The sequence below is a fragment of the Exophiala spinifera genome (genome assembly GCF_000836115.1).
Source record: "Exophiala spinifera strain CBS 89968 unplaced genomic scaffold supercont1.4, whole genome shotgun sequence".
NCBI classification, from domain to species: domain Eukaryota; kingdom Fungi; phylum Ascomycota; class Eurotiomycetes; order Chaetothyriales; family Herpotrichiellaceae; genus Exophiala; species Exophiala spinifera.
The window spans coordinates 3,254,704-3,279,287 of NW_015622516.1; the positions used below are offsets into that span (position 1 = coordinate 3,254,704).

Genomic DNA, 24,584 nt, shown 5'->3' on the forward strand with positions numbered 1-24,584 from the left:
ATTGAATACACCATCATCATCCGCCAAGTTAACTACGGATCCTACAATGGAGTCCTCATAGTTGGAGAGACCAACGCCCGACCCCGGATGTGTCCGTGTGTGCATTTCCAAAGGGTGGGTAGTGGTCCAGTCTTGTGTTACAGATTCGTGAGTGTCGGCTGCATTGGTGTTGATGCCTGCTAAGACAGCCGTGGCGGTATTTGGCTCATACTCGACATGGTCGTCGACAATCCACTCTCCGGCGGAAGGGCCTGCACCTGTCGTCTCTTGAACAGTCGACTAACGTGTGACGCCGCAAAGGTCAAAAATGCGATGGCCCACTCAGCCGCGACGTTGGTGTCCACGAGCTCTCGGAGAGCAAGTTTGCATTCTTCGAACCTCCGGACTTCTTCTCGACGACGTTCCTCACTCGGCGATTGCAGATCAAAGACATGGCTCCAGCTGACCGTCAGGATGCACGAAATGCTCATGCCCGGTAGGCGGCGCATTAGGTCGGCCCTGTACAAATCCATCACGATCTTGTTGAGGCCCTCCGCCGCGGCACGCATCGATCTTTGCGAAGAAGCCCGCATCCGATCATGGCCTGACCCTAAACCTATGCGATCGGCCAAGGCGCCAGGACGGTGCAAGCAGAACTGCGCAACGAGATACATCATCGTCAGCATCGCACTGTGTATGACCACGGCTTCCTCGGCGGACGAAGTGATGCTAGGAACGGGAGATTGGTGCAGTAGATCCTCCGACACATGGTCGCGCCACCTCTGCAGGTCTCGTTTGCACATCTCGAGCTCTTTGCCATCGTCTGAATTCGTCTGAGTACCGGGGCTCCGTGCGGTGGCTGTCGTCCCGTCCTGTTTCGGATAGAGGATACCGTTGTGACCGATTGGATTTTCCGCGTAGAATAGATCCACAATTGTGCTCAGGATCCTGCAGATCTTTGTTAACTCGATGCTGATTGAAGCAGTTTGACTTGATGCCGCTCAGTCGTATTCGCATCGACACCACTCTCGGAGCAGTACATATCTTCCAATTTGAGTGGAGCCACAGTGAAGTCGTCAGGTCGAACTCTCGGCGCTCGATTGGTGCCCAGGGAAGTGAAGGCGTCGCGAATTAGACAGCACCACCAGATACGTCGACGAAGTCTACGAACTGGCGCCGGCAGACCTTCGCTATGCGCGTCTCGATGGAGACCAATCGATGTGGCCACGGCCAGCGCCACGCTGCACCAGTAGTACCCATCCTTCTGTTCGGTGGGTGAAATCCACCAGGTGGTGAGCAGAAGGAGGGATTGTACGATAGCGATGAGATCTCGCTCGCAGCTAAAGTCATAGAGCAACTGTCCTCAATGAACAAGGTCAGCGGAGGTCGGTCAGGATGGCAAGGGATTCAAACCTTAGTCTTGAGGTAGTATGCCCTGCGCATCGCATCCCGGGTCAGGAAACCCGCTCGACGTACTAACTTTACGTCTGCCCAGGCTGTGGCAGAGTACATGATAGCTTGTACTAGAAGCAAACTGATCTGGCCATGGCGTGCTGGGTTTTCGATGCTGGCTTGAAACGCATCTAGGTCGATGAGGGGGAGGAAATGGTGGACGAGTTCAAAATAGTTCTTGAGCAAGTCGTCGCGTAACTCTGGATCGGGAAGTGTCAATGCACCCCTCTGGCGCAGATAGATCAAATCCTCGACAGCCAAGTCGGATGGCATTGGTTTTACAAATGGTGGATAGTCTTGTTCTTGGGATTCTAGCCGGGTTTTCGACCGCGCGCCCGTGTCGTCGGGATATATTGGGGATGTCAGACTCTGCGTCGCGGCTTGATACCAGTCGAAATTCCGGTCAGGTGCAATAGTCTCATCCATGTCCCACGATTTGTCGGCGTCCAACGCGCTCTGGGGATGATCATGTTGAATGGCACGGGGCGATCGTGATGTATCGGCTTCGGCATCGCCAGTGAGGTCGGGGGTTATCTCAGACCATGTAGCTGCAGGCCCATCAGGTGGCCTGGTTGCCGGTAGGTTGGGAGGAGGTGTGGCCAAGAGGAGCTGGGAGCTGGCCGACGGCTTTTGAGCCTTGGGTTTGTCTCATTGGCGGCGTTGTGGCAGGATACATTCGACCTGCTCCAAGATGCAGTTGTAACAAGAATGGCCGCTCACGACACTGCATCTCACTTTGCGAAAGCGACAGTGATTACAGGCGATGGTGGCTCGATGCCTTCTCATTGAAGATCGATTGGTAATCCTCGGATCTCCCAATCCCGTCGCCGGTACTGACGGGGCTTCAGGTATTGGAAACGAGCCTCTCGATAGGTCGTCGCCCATCGTATGATTATTTATGCCCTGATCGTGAAGGAGAAACTGTTATCCCCACACAGGCTGTCTTGTTGGCGAGCCCATTTGGGCGGGGAGGTTGAAGGGGGGACTTGGTTTGAGGAGACCCAACACCACTACGGAGTACCCACCCCACATTTTCATGGCCTGGTGAGGCCCCCTCTCTCCCCTGACTTCACTCGTACAGATACTTACCTTGTTACTTTTGGCTTGTGCCGGGCGCAGCGACATTTTGTATTAAGATATCCTTCCCCGCTCCGCCTCGACCTCATATTGGGCCGTCGGGAATGCTTTCGATGTATCGGGTGAGAGAACACTTTACTTCTGTCGTTCTGCCACATCATCCAAGGTCCACGCCGACATGCATTTCCAACTGGACATCTCTTTCTCCAATCGGATCAATTCTTGCTGGATAATGGAAGTTAAACGCTTCGATCCTCGGAATAAGGACGGGACAAGGATACAGTAGTGTGTACAGGGACGAGGGACTAGTCAGACTTCAACTGGAAATGATTAGCCATCTTACCACCTCGGCTACTGGCCCGTTATTTCGGCCTCCCACGGCGTAGCATATGCCTCACAACTAGTTGTACTTTTTCCAAGGCTGAATTTGCTTCATAGATGGATTGAAGACTTCGTCGAGGCTAAGAAAGTGTCTTGGCAACGTAGTAGGAAGGCATTGAAAAGTGTTCCCTTTGCTTCACATCTGTGCCTCCATAAGACGGTACAGCTTTCCAATCAAGTTTGATAGGCCACGGTTGCAAGATCGATACACCGCTTGCTGATTTTCCCGTGCTAATGAAAACCCTCCGCGAGCAAGCCACAATACATAACAAGTTATGTAGAGTCAGGAGCTTGCTGCGCATCAATCGCCGGCTTAAAGTCCCTAACAAAGTCCCATAGCATCTTGCTTTTCCAACCGTTCTTCTTCCACCCATTAGCCATGAGCGGGAAGAGATCTGCATAGCGTTCGACTGCTTTTGAATGGGCGTAGATGAACAGAACATTTTCTTCGGCGTCAGCTTCCTGCGCCTTGAGGATCGTTGTCAGCGTCTCCTCCGCATCGAAACAAAAACCTGGGTTGGGGATGAAGAAGGGCTCGTCCGCTGCGCGGGAGCGACTCTGGTTGAGTCGCTCGAGTGCCGACCCTGGGCAGACCCACGGCGCCATTTGATCCGGAAGCTCGATTTGGACCTCTTTGGGTAGACGGATGTGCTTGGATGGGCGGATCTCACCGCCGTGGTGACAAAGGTCGCCTCCACAGAAGATGAACGTATCTGGGTCTGAGGTCGTCCGTACTAACCCGGCAAGGTGCCCAACTGTGTGACCTGGAGCGTCGAGAAGATAGAATGATCCATCTCCAAAAAAGTCCAACGCCCTAAATTGCCCGATCTGAAGCCTAGGGTCGTTGTCGAAACGAACTTCCCTCGTTGCGCGGCCTCTGTTGTTGGAAGCTATTGTTAGTATGGTCAAGGGACTACCTCGTTAAGAAAGAAGCATACTAACGCAAAATCTGTTTCTCGCACAGGCGCATCTACGATAGTTGGGTACCCTGGATAGAAAGATTTCTTGAATCCAGGGCCGACAACAAGCTCAGTTGTTCCAGGGAAGGTCGAAGGATCTCCAATATGGTCGAAATGCCAGTGGCTAAGATGATGCAGTCAGTCCTACAGAACCTAGCAGAAACCACGACCACGAAGCCCGAAGGGTCTCGATTCTGACCTCCAAACAATGGAATTGACTGAAGCAGGGTCAATCCGACTCTCCCTAAGAATGTCCGCCACATGCTTCTCGGAGCGAATTTCCCAGGCAGGATTTCTCAGCTGCTCTTGATTGAAGGGCGAAAAGTCGAGAAAGTTTGGTGGCACCCCCAGGTCGAATAAGGCCTTCTTGCCCGTCGGACTCTCAATGAGGAACGCCCACGATGGGAGGTCGGGCAGGAGCTCCATACCGCTCAGAGGCGGCTCCATCAAGAAACTGGCCGGTAGCCTCTTGACCCTCGCGGTGCAGTCGATGATACGAACATCGGCCACTGCGCCAGGTGGTACGTTGAAGAGGCTTGGTGCGTTCAAGGACATTTTGTGATTCTGCTTGCGAGTCGTAGTCGTTTGACAAGGCTGCACTCAATCAAAGTTTCACATACGAGGTGATGCCCACATTTATTGACTTCATAGAAAATAGCGCCCCGCAAAACAGCGGCCTTATAAATTCATACAATATATCAGACAATCACGAACGATACAGATGATGATCCCGACGTTCCGGTTGCTTGGTCAGCATTTGATCAATGATCATTGTATTGACCATTGATCAATATAGTGATAGTGCCGGCCCGCGGGCCAAGTCAAACTGAATTTGGGCCGCAACTCGTCCGTGGCTAATGTGCTTAAAGCTCCACAGAACCTCGGGAAGTTGTTCAACGTCGTGAAAGTTGGCGTGGTGGAGACTATTGAACAGATCATCACGTCCTTGGTATATCATTCAATTCCTCGCTTCACTACCCCATGATAAGATACACAACGTCACGTTACAGACCCCCCTAAGGCGCGCACCTTTGTGACATCGTAAAAGGTTTGAAGTGACAACGAAGACGCAGTCCGTTTCATTGCCGGTCGGAACTTAGCCATGCTAGTCCCAAAGGCTTTTCCATTCACCACTGATGGTATTCTTCCCGCTTTCCAGTACGTTGCTTTGAGTCAAGCATATGGGAAAGGTATGCATCAGATTGGCAAGTTCCAAGCCTCTCAGTGGTCGCCCTAGATAGCCGTCTTCACCATGGATGATCATGCTGAGAAACAGAGTTTCATGCCATTCTCCCAACACAACTTGTTGTGCAACGCTGAACAATAGGAGTTAAATGGGATGTATTGATGAGTCTGACCTCGATGACTAGGAGGTTGAGGACTATGATATATATAGGCAAAAGGAGTGACTATTCTCTGCCCAATTGAGGCTTCTTTTGTTGCTGCATCACAGGCTACATGTTGGCCTTGCCTGACACATCTTGAGTAGTTGCAACAAGCGCTCTGATAATTGGCAATAGAACGGCCTATATATTGCTGTCAACATGATATAGTTCAATGAGTGAAGTGATAGTTGGCTTGATAGTTGTGAAATGAGTGAGTTGAGTGTTGTGAAGTGCGCAATAATGAGTGTTCTAGGCGGTGGGGTTCCTCTGGATGTGTTTGACATGAGTATAGAGGTTGTAATGTTGAACAAGGCTGAGTTGTGACGGGGTCATTACAACCTCCATACTTGCGCCGAACGCCTCCGCGGGACTTCGCCGCCTAGAACGCTCCTTTTGCAAACCTTGCAACACCATGAATTCACTCACTTTAGTCACATTTTCGCTATATCATAGTCCTCAGGATGGAGGAACAGGACCTCCCCGACGCAAGGACGCCGGCCCCCGACGAGGAACTCATCGGTCGCCGCCGATGCCCGGGAGAAAAACCTCTCCACCAGGACGAGAAAACTTCCACTCCTTTAACATACAAATAGATAGAACAGCGACCTCCTAGTCCTGGAGGTCGGACTCGTCAATACATCCCATTTAGCCCCCCGACATCGCCTAGAACTGAGCGTTGCATAACATGTAATGACACTGTCACAACTTGACCTTGTCCAACACAACTTGACCAAGTCAACTGCTACCTACACATCAGATCTTGTTAGACCACGAGTGAGTGAGCACCCTTGGGGACGCCATACCTGCTTCCACCTGTGAACATCTCTAAAGTAGCCACCGGATGGGCCAGGGACATATGGACTGAGGCGCTCAAGTGATGGCATGATTTCCTTCTGCAAGTCGATGTGTTAGTTATGGTGTGTCTGCCATTTTCTAGTCATCCAAAGGTGCCTCTCACATATAAATATTTCGCCATGAGCGAAGCCATGGAGCAGTGAAGTGCTCCTCTCCTGTTTGTACTGTTCCCGGATCGACATCAAACATTAGATGGTCTAAAGAGTAACATTACTTTCGCGCTCAAAGCATGGATCCTGAAGTGGATCTACTCACATATAACGTCGAAAGCGAACATGCGGGCCCAGAAGTGCACATTGAACGCGGTTCCCGTTGCAGCAAGTTTCGCCCATTGATCCAGAAGTGTTTGAATCTTGTCAGAAATTTGTGGCTCGAACTCCATTAAAGCACCTTGAGAGAATCCGGGAAAGCTGCGGAGGCTGTGAAAATGTGCGTACTATATGCATTGACCGATGAAGTGGAATATCGCGAGGCCAGCAGTCACTAGGATCAGCGGCACCAACTTGTCCATGTTCGATTGATTTTGGAAGTCATCGAGGGCGCTGGCAACAAAATCTCGTGAGATGAAACCCATATTTCGGAGTAAAAGCAGTTTGTTCAAGTCGGAAGTCCGAGTTTTCGAGAAGAGCATTGTTACGAATCGACGAACTGTTCGCTTTGAATGCATCTTGAATCGCCGTCGCCGTGCGAACAGGCTCCACTTGAACTTGTGGCGACATCATTGGAGGGCACCACACCGGCAAAGACATATTCTCATAGGGGCTGGGCTTCGGTGGCCTGCAACTACGGGGATCCACCTCCGCGGAGTGGAGAAGCCCCCGAACGTCGGTACGCCGCTGCTTTGAGTCCGGCACTCTCTTCTGCGAAAGCCTGGCATGCGACCTTGTACTATGTGGGCGTTCCAAACGTCGCCTCAGGTCATGAGGATAATAGAACGTTCCACGATCATTGGTTCTTTAGTACTTTCAACTCAAGCATTTGGTTGGTTCTTGGGGCTGACTAGCCTCTCGTCTCAAGACATTTTGGGAGTCATAAACTCTCAGAAAGTCGACTAGACGTGCTTTAAGCTCATCTTCCACGACTCGCTCTGCTCGACCGTGCTAATAAGGACAGATACAGTTCTTCCATACACTATGAATATCAGGGCGATTGCGCTGTCCCGACTATGCAATTGCTTTCCTGGTTCACCGACGAATGAGCACTCAGAAGAAAATGTTGTGAAGTTAATTCTAGATCGACGAACTAGTGCTCGACGAGGAAGACTGCCCTATTGTTGAAACGATACCTAATTCATAGACTCGACGTGGATTGAGACAATTAGAACCAAGGAACGCTCATCTATTCAAAGTCTAGCCATGACTTCGTATATCATCTCCCACGATTCATGCTGTATGTATTCAAACGCCATCGTTCATCCCAACCTGGTTCCGACACACCTTTAGATACATCGCTCTCTTTCTTGTCTATCTGACTTTCTCTTCGTTCGCCAAACAAACCCTGCTGCTTCCTCAGAAGGACTGGATCTGTGCTCTCGTAGCCTTCCCTGGGCCGCTCGTAGCAGGAGAAACTAAAAATGTCCTTTGACCGGTCATTTAATCCGAGCACAGGGTCTACCAGAGCTTCAATACCGCTTCTAATATCGTCTGTGGACACAAAATCGAGTTGAAGGACGTGATTCTCAATTCCAGCATACACGGTAGGTGAGCTCGGGGAGGGACTCGCAAGAGAATATACACATCCGCGGTACCGTTCAGTTCGACGAGCGCGACGACCAGATCGGAGCGGCTCCCACAGTCGTTCGTCGTATTTGACACTTGGTGTCAGGAATATATTAATGTCCCTTCGCGTCTTGTGCGAGCCAGAGAGTGAGAGCTCAGTATCCGCGTCTCCTGGTTTCGCTTGCGACGTAGAGAGCTGCGTCCTCCCTTCAAGATATGAATAGGGCCGCATACCAGGCATTCGCAAGTCATATGTTTTGAGGCAACCGTTCTGAGAACTTCCAGCAAGGAAGCGTTCGTGACCAATTGGTAGAATGGCAAGAATTTGCCCATCGTCGACCACGTCAACATATGTCGAAACTGGTCGAATCGGTGTACGGGCGTCATGAAGACTGACGATACCGTCAGACCAGCCGGACAAGAATAGCTGCCCGGGCAAGTTGGAGATACCAGCAGCGTCATCCAAAGGTACCACAGTATTCGCACTTTGGCGGAGGTTGGAGACGTTCTCAAGTGGGTCTGAAAAGAACTGTGTAAAAGGTTTCGATGTTATCCCTGCCGTATTGATATGATAAACATCAATCGGTGCGCGCTCTCTGCCTTCGAGGTACTGGAAACACATAGCAAATGCCGAGTCGGAGAGAAACTTCGCACACCTGATACGATTTCGGACATCTCTCGTCGTCTGCAGGGGGACAGTGTCAATCGGTTGCACAACAGATGTCGTACCATCCACGGGAAATAGCGAGATTCCATCGTTATTGCATGTGGCAAGGACAGGCTCTGGGCTTTTGCTGACATCCATACGATGAAATCCGTTAGGTTTGGTATTGTACACTGATTGCTGGACCAGCTTTCCTGAGTCGTTCGACACAACTCTGACAACGTCACCAGATATCCTTCCGAGGATGGCCGTTTCATGTTCTGAATACTTTTCGGTCTGATTTGGTCGCAACAAATTGACATCGACTATATCCATGGTCGGGACATGGTCATGAGGACATGTAAAAGACTTCCACGTCACTTTGCCGTTCTTGGTAACTCTCATTCGAAGTTTTCCAGCCGCTCCCCATGCCAGCACCTCTTTGCGTTCTGACCAAGTTGAGCCTGTCCAGGTCTCATAGCAGTCGATCACTGGCTGATAACCTACTGCAGTCCAGGATCTTGCTTCAGCCATGTCCTCAGGATCCACAGGCGGATAGCATTCTCTTGCAACAAATGCGCGACGATCCCAGGCTCGTGACCGCGAGGTCAAAACACGAGCAGCCTCCCGCCATAACGGTGGAGTTTCAATGGAGGGAAATGATCTCTTAACGAAATCGCGAAAGCACGCATAGTCGTCCCTAGCTATAACCTTTTGTAGTTTGCGACTAACCAGTGAGAGGTTAATGATGGATGAGGCGGTAGGCAGATGATGAACAATGTGCTGTATCACTTCCACAGGAAGGCCGTCAAGCATCTGAAAAATAGTGTAACTGGTGTTTTCCGAAGTGGTCTCGTATTCAGGATTTGTCGACGATGAAAGTTGGTAGATAATGACTGTGTAAGGACGTCAGGTTCGCCGTTGAATACTTTGTAGCCGCGGAGGCAAAAATGGTCACTTCTACACGCTGCTTTTGCGCGACGTCATCTTGGCCTCACAAGGCTGGAAAGGCGGCGAACGACCGGAGATCACGTGTCAGAATCTTTCTTACATAATCAGGCTTGAAATCCCCCCGGTGCGACAACCACGGATGAACCAGGCTGAATCATTCCAGCCGTCGTCCACCATCGACAACCATGGTCTGGTATGGCCACCATCAAAGCCATCGAGGCTAAGTCCATACATCAAATTCAGTCCGGCCAGGTCATCGTCGATTTGTGCTCAGTGGTCAAGGAACTGGTTGAGAACAGTCTGGACGCGAGCGCGACTTCCATCGAAGTACGATTCAAGAACCATGGCCTCGATTCAATTGAGGTGCAGGACAACGGGGCCGGAATATCTGCCGAAAACTATGAAAATGTCGCCTTGAAGCATTTTACCTCCAAACTTTCCAAGTATGATGATCTTTCCAGTTTGCAAACCTTTGGATTTCGCGGCGAGGCTCTTTCGTCCCTTTGCGCTTTATCCAAATTCTCCATCACAACTGCACAGGCACAGGAGGCACCAAAGGGAAGACGTCTCGACTTCGACGGTATGGGCAGACTTGCCGCGAGCACGCTCGTTGCCTGTCAGAAGGGCACGACTGCCACGGTTGAAGGGTTGTTCGAGAGCTTGCCTGTACGCCGCAAAGAGGTAATCAAGAATGTAAAACGTGAATATGGCAAGGTACTCGGCTTGCTGCAGGCATATGCTTGCATTTGTGTCAACGTGAAGTTGACGGTCAAAAATGCTATGCCAAAGGGCAAGAGCGTGACTGTTTTCTCAACCAAAGCCAATGCCAGCACTCGAGAGAACATTGCGAATGTCTATGGGGCGAAGACACTCTCAGCTCTGGTACCGTTAGACCTCATCCTGGAATTCGAATCGACCGTGGCACGCACGGCACATAAAGACACGTCCAGCGGCAAGATATTTGTCAAAGGCCATATCTCGAAGCCTGTTTTCGGAGAGGGGAGGCAAACTCCAGACCGTCAAATGTTCTTCGTGAATGGCCGACCATGTGGATTGCCACAGATTGCCAAAGCCATCAACGAAGTATACAAGTCATTCAACGTTTCCCAGTCACCTTTTATATTTGCTGATTTCCAGATGGACACCAACTCCTATGATGTCAATGTCTCGCCAGACAAGCGGACTATCCTGCTGCACGATGCTGCGACTCTAATTGAGAATTTGAAGGCTGCATTGAATGAAATGTTCGAACAACAAGATCAGACAGTTCCTCAGTCTCAGCTACAAGGCCCCAAGTTCCCCACGTTTCGAAAACTGGACTTTGAAAGACGCTCTTCCCCAAATTCATTGAGTCCCTCGATCCAAGGAGAATCTGTGCCGGCAAGATCGGTGCTCCAAGATGAGAAGAGTCTCACTGACGATCCTGAGGCCTCTGACGACGAAGGCTCGAATTGGCTGATGCGTGAGCATTTTCGAAACTTTACAAGCACCAGAGACGAGACTGGGGGAATCAGTCAGGTTCGAAAAACACCACAAACGGAAAAGGAGAGCCAAGCGAACGCCTTGGCTCAGAAGATAGCAGAAGAAAATGAGGAGAGATCCAACTTTGCTGATGACGGCGACACACAGGAGACAATTCACACACAGAGCACCGAGGGGTCGCAGAATGACCCTGTCAACCTTCACATACAAGACTTTAATGCACGGATGGCTGAGCAAAGCGTAGACTCAGTGCACATGGATCAACCGACTGCGTCCAAGGATGAGAGGGGATCCGAAATCCCATCGCTGAGCCAGCAGTCTCAGCAGGGAGATAAAGGTATTGTTCCGAACGCCTTCGAACGCATGCGACCTAGGAGACAACCAGCAGAGCTTGCCACAGTAACAATTGGAGAGGAGACAATTACAACCATTGTTGGTTCGCACTACCCGAGGTCTCCAGCTGGAAGAGGAATGATGGAGAAAATCAGGGCCCAAGCACCAAGACAGGAAAGGCCATCACCAGCTACAGTCAATTTCTCCCAAAAGCTACGACGTTTTGACGCAAGGGCTGGAGATGATGGGCAAGAATTGGATTCGACTGATGACTTAATGTCCCATGAGAGTGGCTCGGAGCATGGTACGGAAGCAGAAACACCAGAATCGGACGACGCAATCAATCTGCTTGTCGAATCTGATGATCTGAATGACGAAGGTGAATCCGCAATTCAAGATGGAGCTGTTGACGCAGATGACGATCCCGACTATGTGGACGAAGAAGAGAAGCAAAAAATCGAGGAGGCACGGGTGGTTGAGCTCATTCGAGCCGCAGAAGAAGTTTCGGCCATGGCCAGCAAGGAAAACACCAAACGGGCGGCAAACTCCCTTTCCGGCAGTCGAATTAAAGACTCAACGACAACTACGCTCGCGACAGTTGACTTCTCTCTAGAGAACGTAGCTAAAGGCCTGGAGCAGCTTGTAGCAATCGGTGCCAGAACGGAGGAGCTCAGACATCGCCAAGAACACGCGCACGTCGCGCAAGATCCCGAAGCACAGCTCACGCTTACCGTGTCCAAGGGCGACTTTGCGCAGATGGATATCGTTGGCCAGTTCAATCTTGGATTCATCCTTGCGACAAGGAGTGGTGATGATAAAATTGAGACCGGGGCAAGAGCAAGGCAAGACGAATTATTCATCATCGATCAACATGCGTCAGACGAAAAGTACAACTTCGAGAAGCTCCAAGCCGAGACAGTCGTGGGCAATCAGAGGCTCGTTCAACCCGCTATACTTGATCTGACAGCGGTAGAAGAGGAAATTGTGCTGGAAAACATGGACGCCCTCGAGAAGAATGGCTTCCTGGTTGACATCGACACGAGCGGCGAGAGTGTGGTAGGGCGCAGATGCAAACTTATTAGCCTCCCACTCAGCAAGGAAGTTGTCTTCAATACTCGTGATCTTGAAGAGCTCATCCAGCTGCTCGCGGAAGCTCCAGGCCCTGGTACGCAAAGCTGCCACGATGTCCCCCGGCCCAGCAAGGTTCGGAAAATGTTTGCAATGCGAGCGTGTAGGTCCAGCATCATGATCGGCAAGACGTTGTCCAAGAAGCAAATGGAGAAGGTCGTACGACACATGGGGACCATCGACAAGCCGTGGAATTGCCCTCACGGTCGACCAACGATGAGACATGTTTGCAGTTTGACCGCTCTCCAGCCTTGGGTGGAAGGTGATGCGAACACGGTGGAAGGCGGTAGAGCTGTGAGCCTTGGTGAGGCACTGCAGAGGTTTGTCTCGGGATAGAATGCGTCTTCGGCATCCGTATAGCACAAGACATGGAGGGGGTGGCGACAGGTGGTCACTCATCATCCCAGCCCAGTCCAGCCCAGCCCAGGGTCAGGCGGGATGTTATTGTGTATGTATACCTAGTCACTGGTTCGTAGGCAATAGCAGTACTCGGTGAACTCGTGCGTAAGCGATGGGCAGCCCCAGCGTCACCCGGAGTCCTCTGTGCCCGCCAGTTCACGTGTCCCTTGTGCTCCGGGATTTTCCATGCTGGGGCCGGAGCCACTAGTCCCGTTTCGGCCGCGGCGGTTGTGATTTGCCTCGGCTCACCGGAGTCTGGCAGTTGATGCGCTCTGATGCTGCGTTCGTCCAGACCGTCTGCCTCACGCCCATCGACGCCGCGGTTATTCCCCAGTCCTCGTGCGCTTTTCTACCCATTGCCGAAAACCATCCGATCCCAAAAAGTTCGGTACAAGTAGAGCCTTGCTGTTGCTGTCCTGTCCAGCTATAGACTTTCGATTCTTTTCCTCCCTCACCCCCTTGTCGTTGCTCTCCTCTCCCTCACCAAAGTTGATCTGGTAATGTTGTCCTCCATCGGCCGAGCGACTCCATCACTCTCTGCGATCTCACGTCCTCGTCACTCATCCCTCGCTGTCAAGGTGTGTATGGATACTGCTACAAGCATTGCTGTCCGTTGCTGATCATCCTCGACAGGCTTTCGCAATGGCGCCCGCAAACAAGAGAAGGTCTTCGACCACGAAGCAATTCTGGGTGACTGAGGGTATGGCCGCCCAATCACTCTAGATGGACGACTGCTAAAGCATCCCAGAATACCGAGAAGACAAGTCAAAAGGAGCCATGCTCCGATTCGAGGACTCCCTCCCCAGACTCCCGGTCCCCTCCCTCGAAGAGACGTCCGCCCGATACCTGAAAAGCCTGCATCCTCTTCTGTCCAAGGAGGAGTTCGCTGCTTCGCAAAAGGCCGTTGCAGCCTTTAACCAGCCCGGTAGCCTTGGCGAGAAGCTCCAAGAACGGTTAATAGCAAAGGCACGAGATCCCAAGGTCAAGAACTGGATCATCGACTGGTGGAATGAGGCAGCATACCTGGCATACAAGGATCCCGTGGTCCCTTATGTCTCGTACTTCTACTCGTTCCGAGACGACCGAAAGAGGAGAAATCCAGCCAAGCGTGCGGCAGCCATTACCACTGCTGCACTAGAATTCAAACGCCAGGTCGATGACGGGAGCCTGGAGCCAGAGTACATGCGAAAGAAGCCAATGGCCATGAGCAGTTATGAGTATATGTTCAACACATCCAGAGTCCCCGCAGAGCCTGCCGATTACCCCGTTCAGTACCCGGCCCAAGGCAATGAGTACATCATTGTTATCCGAAACAACCAGTTCTTCAAGGTCCCCACGCACATCAATGGAAAGCAGCTCAATACGTCCGAGTTTGAACAACAATTCAACAAGGTCTACAGAAGCGCACAAACGTCGGACCCAATTGGTGCCCTGACATCCCTACCACGAGACCAAGGTGCGAAGGCACGAGCGAACCTACTGGCTGCATCTCCGGTCAACGCGGGTGTTTTGAAGGAAATCGAGGCGGCCTCCTTCGTTGTCTGCCTTGACTCCGCAACTCCTGTCACCCTGGAAGAACGAGCACACGCCTACTGGCACGGTGATGGCTCCAACAGATGGTATGACAAGCCTGTTCAATTCATCATCAACGACAATGGCACAGCAGGCTTCATGGGTGAACACAGTATGATGGATGGCACGCCAACTCACCGACTCTGCGACACCGTCAATGCCTACATCGTCCACAACAAGCTCGACTTCGACAACCCGAGCATTCGTTCCGACCTGTCCGATCCCACTCCTCTCAGATTCGAGACCAACACCGCTGTTCTGGAAGATGTCGCCAGCGCACAAAACCAATTCCGGCAGACGATTGCCGCACACGACCTGCGCGTGCAAGCATACCAGGCCTACGGAAAGGGCTTGATCAAAAAGTTCAAGTGCTCTCCTGATGCCTATGTTCAGATGGTCATTCAACTCGCTTACCACAAGATGTACGGCAAGAACAGACCCACCTACGAGTCGGCAGCCACGAGAAAATACCAGCTCGGACGAACAGAAACCACGAGAACCGTGTCGGACGAATCCGTTGCCTTCTGCAACGCAATGGCAGACCCGTCTGTCTCCCGAGAAGAGACCGAGCGACTCTTCCGCGAGGCCGTCAAGGCCCATGTCCAGTACACCGCCGATGCAAGTGACGGATACGGAGTGGACCGACACCTGTTTGGCTTGAAGAAACTCATCCAGCCGGGCGAAGAGGTTCCCGAACTGTTCAAAGACCCCGCATACACGTACTCTTCGACATGGTACATCAGCTCGAGTCAACTGAGTTCAGAGTACTTTAACGGCTACGGATGGAGTCAGGTCGTCGACCAGGGCTGGGGTATCGCTTATATGATTAATGAGAACAGGTATGTCACGCTTCCCCATTGCCTGGGATTAAAAAAAAACTCGTGGGATATGTTACTGACACAGATTGACTTAGTCTTCAATTCAACGTCGTCTCCAAGAAGCTCGGCTGCGAACGAATGAGCTTCTACCTGAACGAAGCCGCCAACGACATCCGCGACATGCTCCTGCCGTCCTTGGAGCCTCCAAAGGCCAAACTGTAAAAACTTCTTCGCCGGTGGTCCGGAAGAAGTAGAGACAGGGAAGAGGGCTTCCCGCGTGCCCATGCTTATGAGTGTGGTGGCGTTGCCATATCGAAGTCGGGTTGCGTTGGCGTTTCGAAGAGGGGAGAGGAAGAGCGTGTCATCGATACCGTTTCCTTCTTTTTCCCCCGCCTTTGGACCAGGGTACAGCGAGGCCCGCATTCTACCGTCGGTGAGTCGGTTGGTCGGGTTCGCTTTCACTTTCCGAGCAAAGGAGTTTCTCGACGCGGCATACCCGGCTTGACCGTGTGTGACCTGTATCAATGATATGAGTGGTTATGGCTAGTCAGCTCCAAGAGCCCCCTATACGGGTGTATTATTGTACATAGCCTTGTTTAGATTTTCTTTTTCTGTTTTTCTCTTTTCTCCTGGATTTTTACGAGAAAGATAGAAGAAGCAAAGGGAAAAAAGAGATGATCCAAATTCCCTCTCATTTTCCCGCCTTTGATCTTCTATTAGAAGTGCGAACCCAACAATGCCTTTCCTGGCATGTGAACATGGCATCTCAGGTTCTGGATCTCAGGCCTACGTGACGGGGAGTACGTATATGAAGTGATATTACCGCTTACGGCATGGCGGCACAGAGCCACGGTATGACGACGACCCATCTTTCACACGAGACAGCACCTGTATGTATGTAGATAGGTAGGTGTGTAGTCATCTTCATTATGGTACGAGGCCGCCCCAGACTCGCCCCCCGCGCATGAGCACCACTTCTTCCCGCCCTGAAGAGTCGTAGCGAGGAACCACCGACACGTCCTCGAGACCCAGGTTGCGCGCCGCCTGGTTCCACAGAATCTGACGAATCCTGCCGCGGAGCTTGACGGGGTGCGCAAGGTCATTGCTGTCTTTTGTAGAGGTGCTCGTCTCCGCGGATATCATAGACGTCGAGTCCTCTCCGATCGCTTCGTTGGTACCGCTATCGCTATACCTATCGCCATCGGCATTTGTATCGGAGACCTTGGAGGGTTTGAATTGCGGATCTTCCGCGCCCTGCCACGACACCCCTCGCGCGCGGTTGAGGCTGTCGTTGAGTGATGTACTGTTTGGATCCGGGGTGTCTTCTGCAGCATCCACAACGGGCGATGAAGATGAGGACGGTAATGAATCAGCGAGATCGTCAACCGGCAGTGCTTGTGCTACATCTTCTCTCTCCTCCTCCATCATAATCCATCCCAACGCCCTATTCGACCGTCTCATGCTCTCTATCACGCCCTTTGTCGCTGCTCTCGTGCCGACCAAGATCCCAATGGCAGGCGTATTTGATGACACTTGAGCCGTCGCCGTAGCATCGTTGTCTCCTCCTCCTCCTCCTGCTGCTGCTGCAGCTGCCGGTTCCGCTCCACCATGCGGAAAGATACTTTCGAACAACGGGGCAAGTCTCGCTCCTCGCACTGCACCATCGAGTTCGCGGATGAGGTTTGGCCCGATCCTTGCGTGTTTCCCGACGAGTCGTTTACACTGTACCAACACACGAAACGTATCGGTGGCGGTGACCACGCTGCCGTCGGGAGTTGTGTGTTCTTTCCAGGTCCCTGTTGTCGGCGAGAGGAGGGGAACCTGCCAGTGTCCTATCAGGTCGACGCCGCGGTCGCCTCGACCCCCTACGCGGTGCAGATGGAACCCATAGCCTCGCAGTGTGCTGACGGCGAGGTACTCGTAGACTGTGCCTGTGTAGACGGTGGACGAGGGTGAGAGCCCCGTACGCGCGGCGTTTGCGAGGAAGGTCGATAGGGTAGAGTGAGGAGGAGTGAACGAGTTCGAAGAGGAGCGAGCGGCGCGGAGAGAGTTCGACGAGGACGACTCCGGAGGGAGTGAGGACTTTATCCCGGTATGCTGGGTACCAGTGGACGAGCCGTCGTCGTGATCAGCGCCCGAGTGTGCTTTGAGGTCTTGCTTTTCGTACCGGGCGGAAGGAGTAAGGAGCAAGCGACGGTGACTTGGGGTGTAGGGATAGAAACTGTAGCCCTTTCTGGTATGGCGCGTGCTCTTCAAAAGAGCGCAGGGCAGCGTTGAGTCATGACAAGTGTGGTGCTGTATCCATCGTCTGCTTGCTTCCTGAGCGCCGCAACAAAACACACCTGCGCGACGTCGAATCCATGGTTGACGAGTGAGGGTTGATACGATCACAAGCCGGCTGAAGACACTCTGCTCAGTGGCGGAGGCATGACGATGAAGCATCAGCGGCGGCGAGGCGATACTCGGGATACTCGGTCTGCTCAGACAGGAGCCTCATTGTTGGTATGACGGACGAGGCTGCGGTGGATTTCTGCCGATGCCCAGCGTTGATCGAACCGCTCGCGGCTCCTGCCCGATTAGGAAACTGGCTGATGCCGCCCTTGCTCACCCCCGACTCGCGCGATGGAACCTCGTCGTCCTCGTTCAGACCATGCCTGATGTTCTCGTTTGATCTATTGGGACATTGGGATGGGAGCATCCGAGCTGGAGATGGTGGAATGGTTGCCAGAGATTCCATCAGGGGCGACGAAGAATGGTGACTGCCTGGACGTCAATGACGATGGAAATGCATGACAAGAGTAGACAGGTCCAGAAACGGGAAATCATCTTCTACTGTATCATTCATTCCATGGAGGTGTCTACGATATTCGATGCTGCCTGTATAGGGTAGGTAACCTTGGACCAGTGCACCCGCCCTCTCTCTCTCTCTCTCTCTCTCTCTCTCTCTCTCTCTCTCTCTCTCTCTCTCTCTCTCTCTCTCTCTCTCTCTTTCTCTCTGTTCCTACATCCTCCTCGGCCATTTCTGCACAGTCACGTAACCCCGTCCATGAGAGAGTCAGTACAGTCCTTCCCTGATCTTGATACGTGACCCGGAATTGTACGAGTATCCTTATCTTCATTCGTACCATGAGTGAATGTTCCAGTTACCAAAAGGAGCACCTGGAACCATTTTTCCTTTTTTCCACTTTTCCCCGTGCGACGGCTGTCACTAGATCCAAGGAGAACAAAAACCACGTCAATATGCATTCGCTCCATACCTAATGGAGACGTGTGTGACTCAGGCAGACAAGATACTTGTATGATGAAAAAGACCCTTGTTATTTTAGCTCAAGGCTTCCCTCGTGGTCCGTCATTAGTCCCCCGGGTCGATTCCAACGCCATACTCCGCAACATGCGCTGCGACGACAATCATTGGTTACAGAGCACGGATCTTGGTAATCAAAATAAGCAAACCCCATTTTTTAAGCTTGAATGAGTCTTTAATTGTGAATACTCTTTATGACTCTGACACTTTGAACAAGTGTGCTCCGTACCTGTACCACGGTACTTCTGAAACCATGTCGCGTATCCGAGCTATGGACATGGAGTATTACGAAGACATACTGACTCGTACGTGTCACACTGTACAGAGTACTCTGTACCGGTATTGTAAATGCCTAGCAGGTTCACTTTTTCTCTTCGTCCACCAAGCGACTCCGACGAACCACTTTACCGAGCCTTGCAGGTGCTTACTGCCTCTCGCTCTCGTTCTCAGAAAGTAAGGGATGGATCGATCCCCTTTTTACGGATGACTGCCTCCAATAGGCAGTCAATACGAGTGAGGACAGGAGGAAAAGGCTATCCCGGAACCGTGTGCGACCTATGACGGTGTGTCACGGACCCGGTCAACCCCCCAATGCTCGCGCGTCCTGTCATTCCGTTTTCTTCGTTCGTATTCGGTTTTATGGTTTCTACTTCGAGTATGAGTACGAAACGAATACTCCCACGACCGGGAAAATTACGTCTCATGCACCTCCCGTACGTCCACAGGTTTCGATAACCTTGCAAGGGTTCTCGGGCCGGACGCGAAAAATTGATGGTCTGCGGTCTGCCTGAATACATTACATGTCGTGGTAAGATTTGTTTCAACAAAAAAGGCGAGAATTAAAACAGTAATGATGCTTGTTGCCTGGCTCAAGCATTCCGTGGGTATCCACCCAAACCCGGCATCTGGTCCTTGCCTTGTACTTGTACTATCCCTAGAGGTATAAAGGTGCTGGTGGATGCCTGAGAAAAGGAACTCACAAAGACTTTTCTCTTCATCTGATTTCAAACTTGATCCCGATCATACTACCTGACACAAACAAAAAATCATCCCACACACTCTTGGCATCATTGCACCCTTGAATCAATCATCAATCATCAATCATGAAGCTACACGGCGACCACTCCGAAGCTTACATCTCACAACACCGCGCCGCATTGACGGCGAGGTCGCCAACGAGCGACAAGTCCACACAGTCAACGCCAAAAACAACGTCTTCAACAAACGACAAGTCCCTCAAGGAGTCGGCCTCCTGGGACGCCGCCTCCATCTCCACATCATCCATTGCCAGCGAGAAAGAGAGGGCTCAAGCAGAAGCAAACAAGAAGCCGTCATTGCTCAAGAGGGCTGTCGCAGGCATGAAAGACACACTGTCAGTCTCCTCCCTTTGATGTCGACCACTATTTCCTGACTGTGTGATCCGTCACTTATAGCAATTAAGAATTTCAAGCCGCCTGATCCAGGTTCCCACCTGGAAGTCGACACGATCTACCTGCGTGGTCACGATTATAGTCCATACGATACTACTTGACATTACGAATCATAGCAAATTGTCAGACTTTGCAGAAACACTTAATAATGAAGCACCCTTATTGTCGCCAATTATGGAACTCATCTAGAGATGGGGCTTATCAGAGGGGATGTAGTAGAAATTAGACCGTCGCTTGAGGGTGAGTGGGAGAGTGAGAAGAAAGTGAGTGAGATGAGGGTGAGATGAGGGTGAGTGAGATGAGGGTGAGTGAGATGAGGGTGAGATGAGGGTGAGATGAGGGTGAGATGAGGGTGAGTCGTCAGCAACTGGTCTCAAAAGCGGCACCGTCTGCGTGAGCGCTTCGAGAGTTCCGGAGCAGTTCGACCGACCATTGCTTGTAGCGCCATGGTGTAAGAGATGGACGATTGTGAATAGATCTTCGTCCTCAACTGCAGCATCCATCTTTTTTCGCGTCGAGTTTGACAGTTTTTGAGGAGGGAGAGTTGAGAAATGGTTTCAACGTTCAATTTGGAGCTTGTGTCGAAGCCATGAGGCGCACAAGCAAAACGCTCTTCCATACTTGGTCTCAGTCACCAGGACGGTAAATGTCAAGGGAACTCGACCGGTCTCTCTCTCTCTCTGAGACATTCAGCTGAGCCATGTGCCTAGTCAGGGTGGTTGGATCTTGACCATCGACCTCAAAGGGAGACCAGACCCGTATTTTTCCACCGTGAATATCGCCGGCCAATTGCCCAAGTGTTCAGTTGCTAGAACCCAAGTGTGTTTTGGTGTTGCCTCGATCATGAAGGTCCTGGGAACTTCCGCTTCGATTCGGTGACGAATGATTAAGTAGACGCCAGTGGTTTCTTGATTGTTTTTACAGTTCAATATCGTCTCGACGCGCGTTAGTGTTACCATGGTTCACCCATCTCTCACATGGTTTCTACCCCGTCGGGTACCTTTTGTCTTCGGGAGCGTCGGTCATCATCAATTCGCTGTACTCAAGGTGTGTTTTCCCGCAGCGACTATTATGTCCCTTGCATCCACGTCTTGCCTAGTGATTCCCAACCGGAAAATCGAGGTCCTGCGACTCGAACCGCCTTCCATTACAGTGGTTAGGCATTTACGGCTGCCACTCATGGGAGCCATACGTGGTACGCTTTAATTCCTGCAGCACCATGAAGGGGTTTTGCGTCTGAGCATGAACAAGGTAGTTTAACGAATGGACGCGCACGAAGCGACAGCTAGTGAGGAAGATGTTCCTCGGATCCCTGCACGACTTAGGCTGAAGTCGATGCACGTTACGTGTTGTTCATCAATCAGTGGCTCACTCAATTGGGCGCTAGACGCAATTGTGTTGCCCGGGATCCTGGCACGATTGGCACCCAGGATGACTGCCTCTCATGATAGTCCTCGTGCCTCACTGCCCCTGGCTGTCACAAGCAGGATAGTGTTGATGCCTACCCTCCCTTATCGGCCCAATATGAGCCTCAGTCGCCCTCCACGATGTAAGCTGCTTTTGAAAGTATATATCAATGTCACACAATCCTCCTGGATCCGTGCCACATATGATGCAGTCTGAGAATCGAGCTCGACGCTGAACAACGCTTAGACTATGGCCGCAAAGATGCCTCGCCTATTTGAAGAAGGGGGAGAGGACAGTAGCTTGCGGAAAGGACAAAAGTGAGTGTTGCGTGCATCTGTTGGGCACTTTTCTCACCCTCCCTGATACTCTAGAAACATCAATGTCGTCAAACCTGTCACTGCTAAGCGACCCGTCCCCTACCGTGCAACGACTAACGCGTGGGACGGATTTCGAACGACCGGCCAAAGATTCCTCCTTACTTACTCGCAACTAAGGTTGGAGACCTTCAAAATATCAGAACTTGGCCAGCACCTAATGTCACTCTTCAACAACCCTGTTACGTGTGTCCTTGCAGCTAAAGAGAAACATAAAGATGGCGGGGACCACGTACACATTTATTTGGATGTCGGAATAGAAGTTCAGATCCAGGGTTCCCGCTTTTTCGACTATTGCCAACGTCACCCGCACATCAAGGCCATAACAAAGACGCCGCATCGAGCCGCTGCCTACGTCATGAAAGACGAAAAGGTCTTCTTCAGGCATGGAGAAGTTCCCGGAAAAAGAGTCGTCAGTTTATGTCAGCAGGGCACCACCAGCAAGCACAGTTTCGAGCGCAGACGACATGGGCTTGTTGCGTTGGGCGGAAGTTCCACCGTCTCTATGGAGATGCTGAACAAAGATATCGAACGTTTGACGCTCAACTGAGCTGTCTAGACGCCGCTTGAAGAATTTAGAAGTGGAGTTGCTCCAGTCCATTGACAACTCGCTTCCTGAGTTTTCAACTCAACTCCTACCGTAGTTGCCATTTCACTGACTATTCCTTCCTACGATCATGGTTCATATTCAGCCGAGTCTAATGACCCCAGAAGAACCATTCAGACACGGTCTCCCAGACTGCCAGGCGACTGGTCCTGAGTACCATCGCCCGTCGCGAAGGACAGGGGCCAAGGGAAGAGCACTTCTTGTGGGGCCGCATGACCGTAGAAGCACAACCCATTTATCCATCCCTTGATTCGTAACTGTGGGAGTCCCAGTCCGATAGGATCCTTCTCTGAGCTAACATCGAGTTGTACGTGCTTGTCCATCGGCTCCTGCATACCGTCTGAGGGCCTATCCGACGTGAAATGCCACGACGAGAAGACCTTCAGAGGCATGATCTTTGGCCTAGAAGGCACGAAAATCCCCCAACCGGAATCGTTTCCCACAAGCTTTGCTGAAATTAGCGGACGGTTGTCTCTCCAAGCCCGAGCGACTTCATGAGCCATCGCAGTCATGTATCGACTGCGTGCATGAAGTCTGTCGATGCCGTTCATCTTTGACACAAACTGGCAAAGAAGTTTTGCGACTGCTGGATGCGCAGGTTTTGATTCCGCTGCGAGTTCCTGGAGAAGTATCCAGACTTCGGGGTGCGGTCCGTCGGATGTCTCTGGATGCCTCGTGTGGTCTTTCAAGCGCACAGGCCTCCTGGGAAGATACTCCACACTTTCCCATAAGTATCCTTTTGTGACTACACCCTCACGACGAAGACGCGGATTCAGGAACCGACAATGTTTGACAAAAGTAAGATCCTTCATCATTGAGGGAGGCCGCGTCAGCCTAAACATTTGTTGCTGGAAGAACTGAGCAAAGCCTTTTGTGGGCGGCTTAGCGACCTTTAGGTTGTTGTGAAGTATCTCTCCGTTCATGAGTGCTTGAACGAACAAGGACAACGATAGACTGACATCTCGTTCTTGTGCTAACCTTCTCTGGTCCAACCGTCGACTGTAGGTACAACAGTTGGCTGAGATAGGAAGCAAATCCGCGGAATATTTTACGCGGCGTTCTTGTAGTTCGTTCATGATCTTGGATGACAGGAGGTATCCTGAACATCTGTCAAGTTGGTACGAAACCTGATATCGTTCAGCCTTGCCACGTAATTCCCGTGATATAAACCTCTTCTGCCTTTGACTCAATCTCGTCGCCCGCTTACAAGCCTCATGAAAACGTGTCAGCTGGGCACGGAGTTCTATTGCCTGGATCTCAATTTCATCCCTCATTGTTCCGAGAATCGTGCTTCGTCGTTTCAAGTTCTGGTTACACGGGATAAGGAGCCGCATGTTCTGTGCTGCGCAGTATTCTTCCTGGAAGATCCAGCACCGCGTCCACCACCGATCAGATAACAAACGGCGCAACAATCTGAGTGTTGGCCAGACTCTGTTCGAGCGCAGTCTTGGGGTTTCTGACTCAACGCTTGGACCTTTCGCCGGTTTGAACAGAGATCCATCCATCAGCGAATACAGTGCTTCTAGCTGCCATTGCTTATCCACAGACACTTCCAACATCCCTACCGAATAAGTACTTACGGCATAGAGCCGATCCATGGAGTGAATGGCCGACTGACGACTCTTTTGACCCACCGGATCTAGACACTCATCGTCAATCCAGAAACCCCGAAGTCTATGATGCTGCACATATCGAATTGCGCGCCATATGATCGTGTCTCGGACGACATTCGTTCTGGTGGAGCCATCGCGCATTTGGATCGAGAAGCTTCCGGGTCGTCCTGATTCACGTTGAGCCGGATGGGACGGGTAAGAGATGGCCGCATATTGAAAACGCCCCTTGTCAAACACGTTTGCATATTTTATGTGTAGGATGACCTTTGGGTCTTTATGGTGATCTAGAGATCTGTGCTCTGCTGTCGGCGACTGGTAAGGGGAGAGGCATCGAAGATTCTGCATCCACCGAAATGACTTTTGTCTGGGGTTCGTAAACTCAAATTCTTGTATCTTCAAGATCTGATCGATGAGCGGACTTTGCGCGCATTGCTTCGTGAGAGTAAAACTTCCTACATCATTCTCCATTTCACACGGGCTTGCCACATACGCTATGAGTTTCACTTTCTGTTTCTCAAACATCCGCAGCCGAATGCGCTTAATAGGGTTCCTCAAAAGTGGTTAAGACGTGTTGCTACTGCACGCTTACAAAATCTCAGTATATGACTCAGAGAACGAAGCGTTTCGAAAACCGGCCCGCGGGGCTGGGCTCTTCAGTCCATCCCACGGGTTTATGAAGCAGACCAATGGTTGTTTGCCACATACGTTTGAGAATCA

The 24,584-nt window shown here is 51.5% G+C and overlaps 8 protein-coding genes across 8 annotated transcripts; 3 read left to right on the forward strand and 5 right to left on the reverse strand.

Annotated features, from left to right (window-relative positions):
- Window positions 1-179: 179 nt before the first annotated feature.
- PV08_06391 (uncharacterized protein) lies at window positions 180-2,316 on the reverse strand (the record flags this gene model as incomplete). Its single annotated transcript, XM_016380729.1, has 4 exons — window positions 180-969; window positions 1,020-1,336; window positions 1,393-2,067; window positions 2,167-2,316. 4 exons carry the CDS (start codon window positions 2,314-2,316, stop codon window positions 180-182), a joined length of 1,932 nt encoding a protein of 643 aa, XP_016236556.1.
- An 846-nt stretch (window positions 2,317-3,162) lies between these two features.
- PV08_06392 (uncharacterized protein) lies at window positions 3,163-4,403 on the reverse strand (the record flags this gene model as incomplete). Its single annotated transcript, XM_016380730.1, has 3 exons — window positions 3,163-3,766; window positions 3,832-3,972; window positions 4,048-4,403. The coding sequence occupies 3 exons, from the start codon at window positions 4,401-4,403 to the stop codon at window positions 3,163-3,165; spliced, it is 1,101 nt and encodes a 366-aa protein (XP_016236557.1).
- A 3,053-nt stretch (window positions 4,404-7,456) lies between these two features.
- On the reverse strand, window positions 7,457-9,265 carry PV08_06393 (uncharacterized protein; the record flags this gene model as incomplete). The annotated part of the gene is made up of 1 exon (XM_016380731.1): window positions 7,457-9,265. The coding sequence occupies one exon, from the start codon at window positions 9,263-9,265 to the stop codon at window positions 7,457-7,459; it is 1,809 nt and encodes a 602-aa protein (XP_016236558.1).
- A 330-nt stretch (window positions 9,266-9,595) lies between these two features.
- On the forward strand, window positions 9,596-12,679 carry PV08_06394 (uncharacterized protein; the record flags this gene model as incomplete). The annotated part of the gene is made up of 1 exon (XM_016380732.1): window positions 9,596-12,679. The coding sequence occupies one exon, from the start codon at window positions 9,596-9,598 to the stop codon at window positions 12,677-12,679; it is 3,084 nt and encodes a 1,027-aa protein (XP_016236559.1).
- A 705-nt stretch (window positions 12,680-13,384) lies between these two features.
- On the forward strand, window positions 13,385-15,354 carry PV08_06395 (uncharacterized protein; the record flags this gene model as incomplete). Its single annotated transcript, XM_016380733.1, has 3 exons — window positions 13,385-13,442; window positions 13,491-15,153; window positions 15,228-15,354. 3 exons carry the CDS (start codon window positions 13,385-13,387, stop codon window positions 15,352-15,354), a joined length of 1,848 nt encoding a protein of 615 aa, XP_016236560.1.
- A 705-nt stretch (window positions 15,355-16,059) lies between these two features.
- PV08_06396 (uncharacterized protein) lies at window positions 16,060-17,494 on the reverse strand (the record flags this gene model as incomplete). The annotated part of the gene is made up of 2 exons (XM_016380734.1): window positions 16,060-17,353; window positions 17,475-17,494. The coding sequence occupies 2 exons, from the start codon at window positions 17,492-17,494 to the stop codon at window positions 16,060-16,062; spliced, it is 1,314 nt and encodes a 437-aa protein (XP_016236561.1).
- Window positions 17,495-21,534: 4,040 nt separating this feature from the next.
- PV08_06397 (uncharacterized protein) lies at window positions 21,535-22,197 on the forward strand (the record flags this gene model as incomplete). The annotated part of the gene is made up of 2 exons (XM_016380735.1): window positions 21,535-21,590; window positions 21,645-22,197. 2 exons carry the CDS (start codon window positions 21,535-21,537, stop codon window positions 22,195-22,197), a joined length of 609 nt encoding a protein of 202 aa, XP_016236562.1.
- A 170-nt stretch (window positions 22,198-22,367) lies between these two features.
- PV08_06398 (uncharacterized protein) lies at window positions 22,368-24,335 on the reverse strand (the record flags this gene model as incomplete). Its single annotated transcript, XM_016380736.1, has 1 exon — window positions 22,368-24,335. The coding sequence occupies one exon, from the start codon at window positions 24,333-24,335 to the stop codon at window positions 22,368-22,370; it is 1,968 nt and encodes a 655-aa protein (XP_016236563.1).
- Window positions 24,336-24,584: the final 249 nt, after the last annotated feature.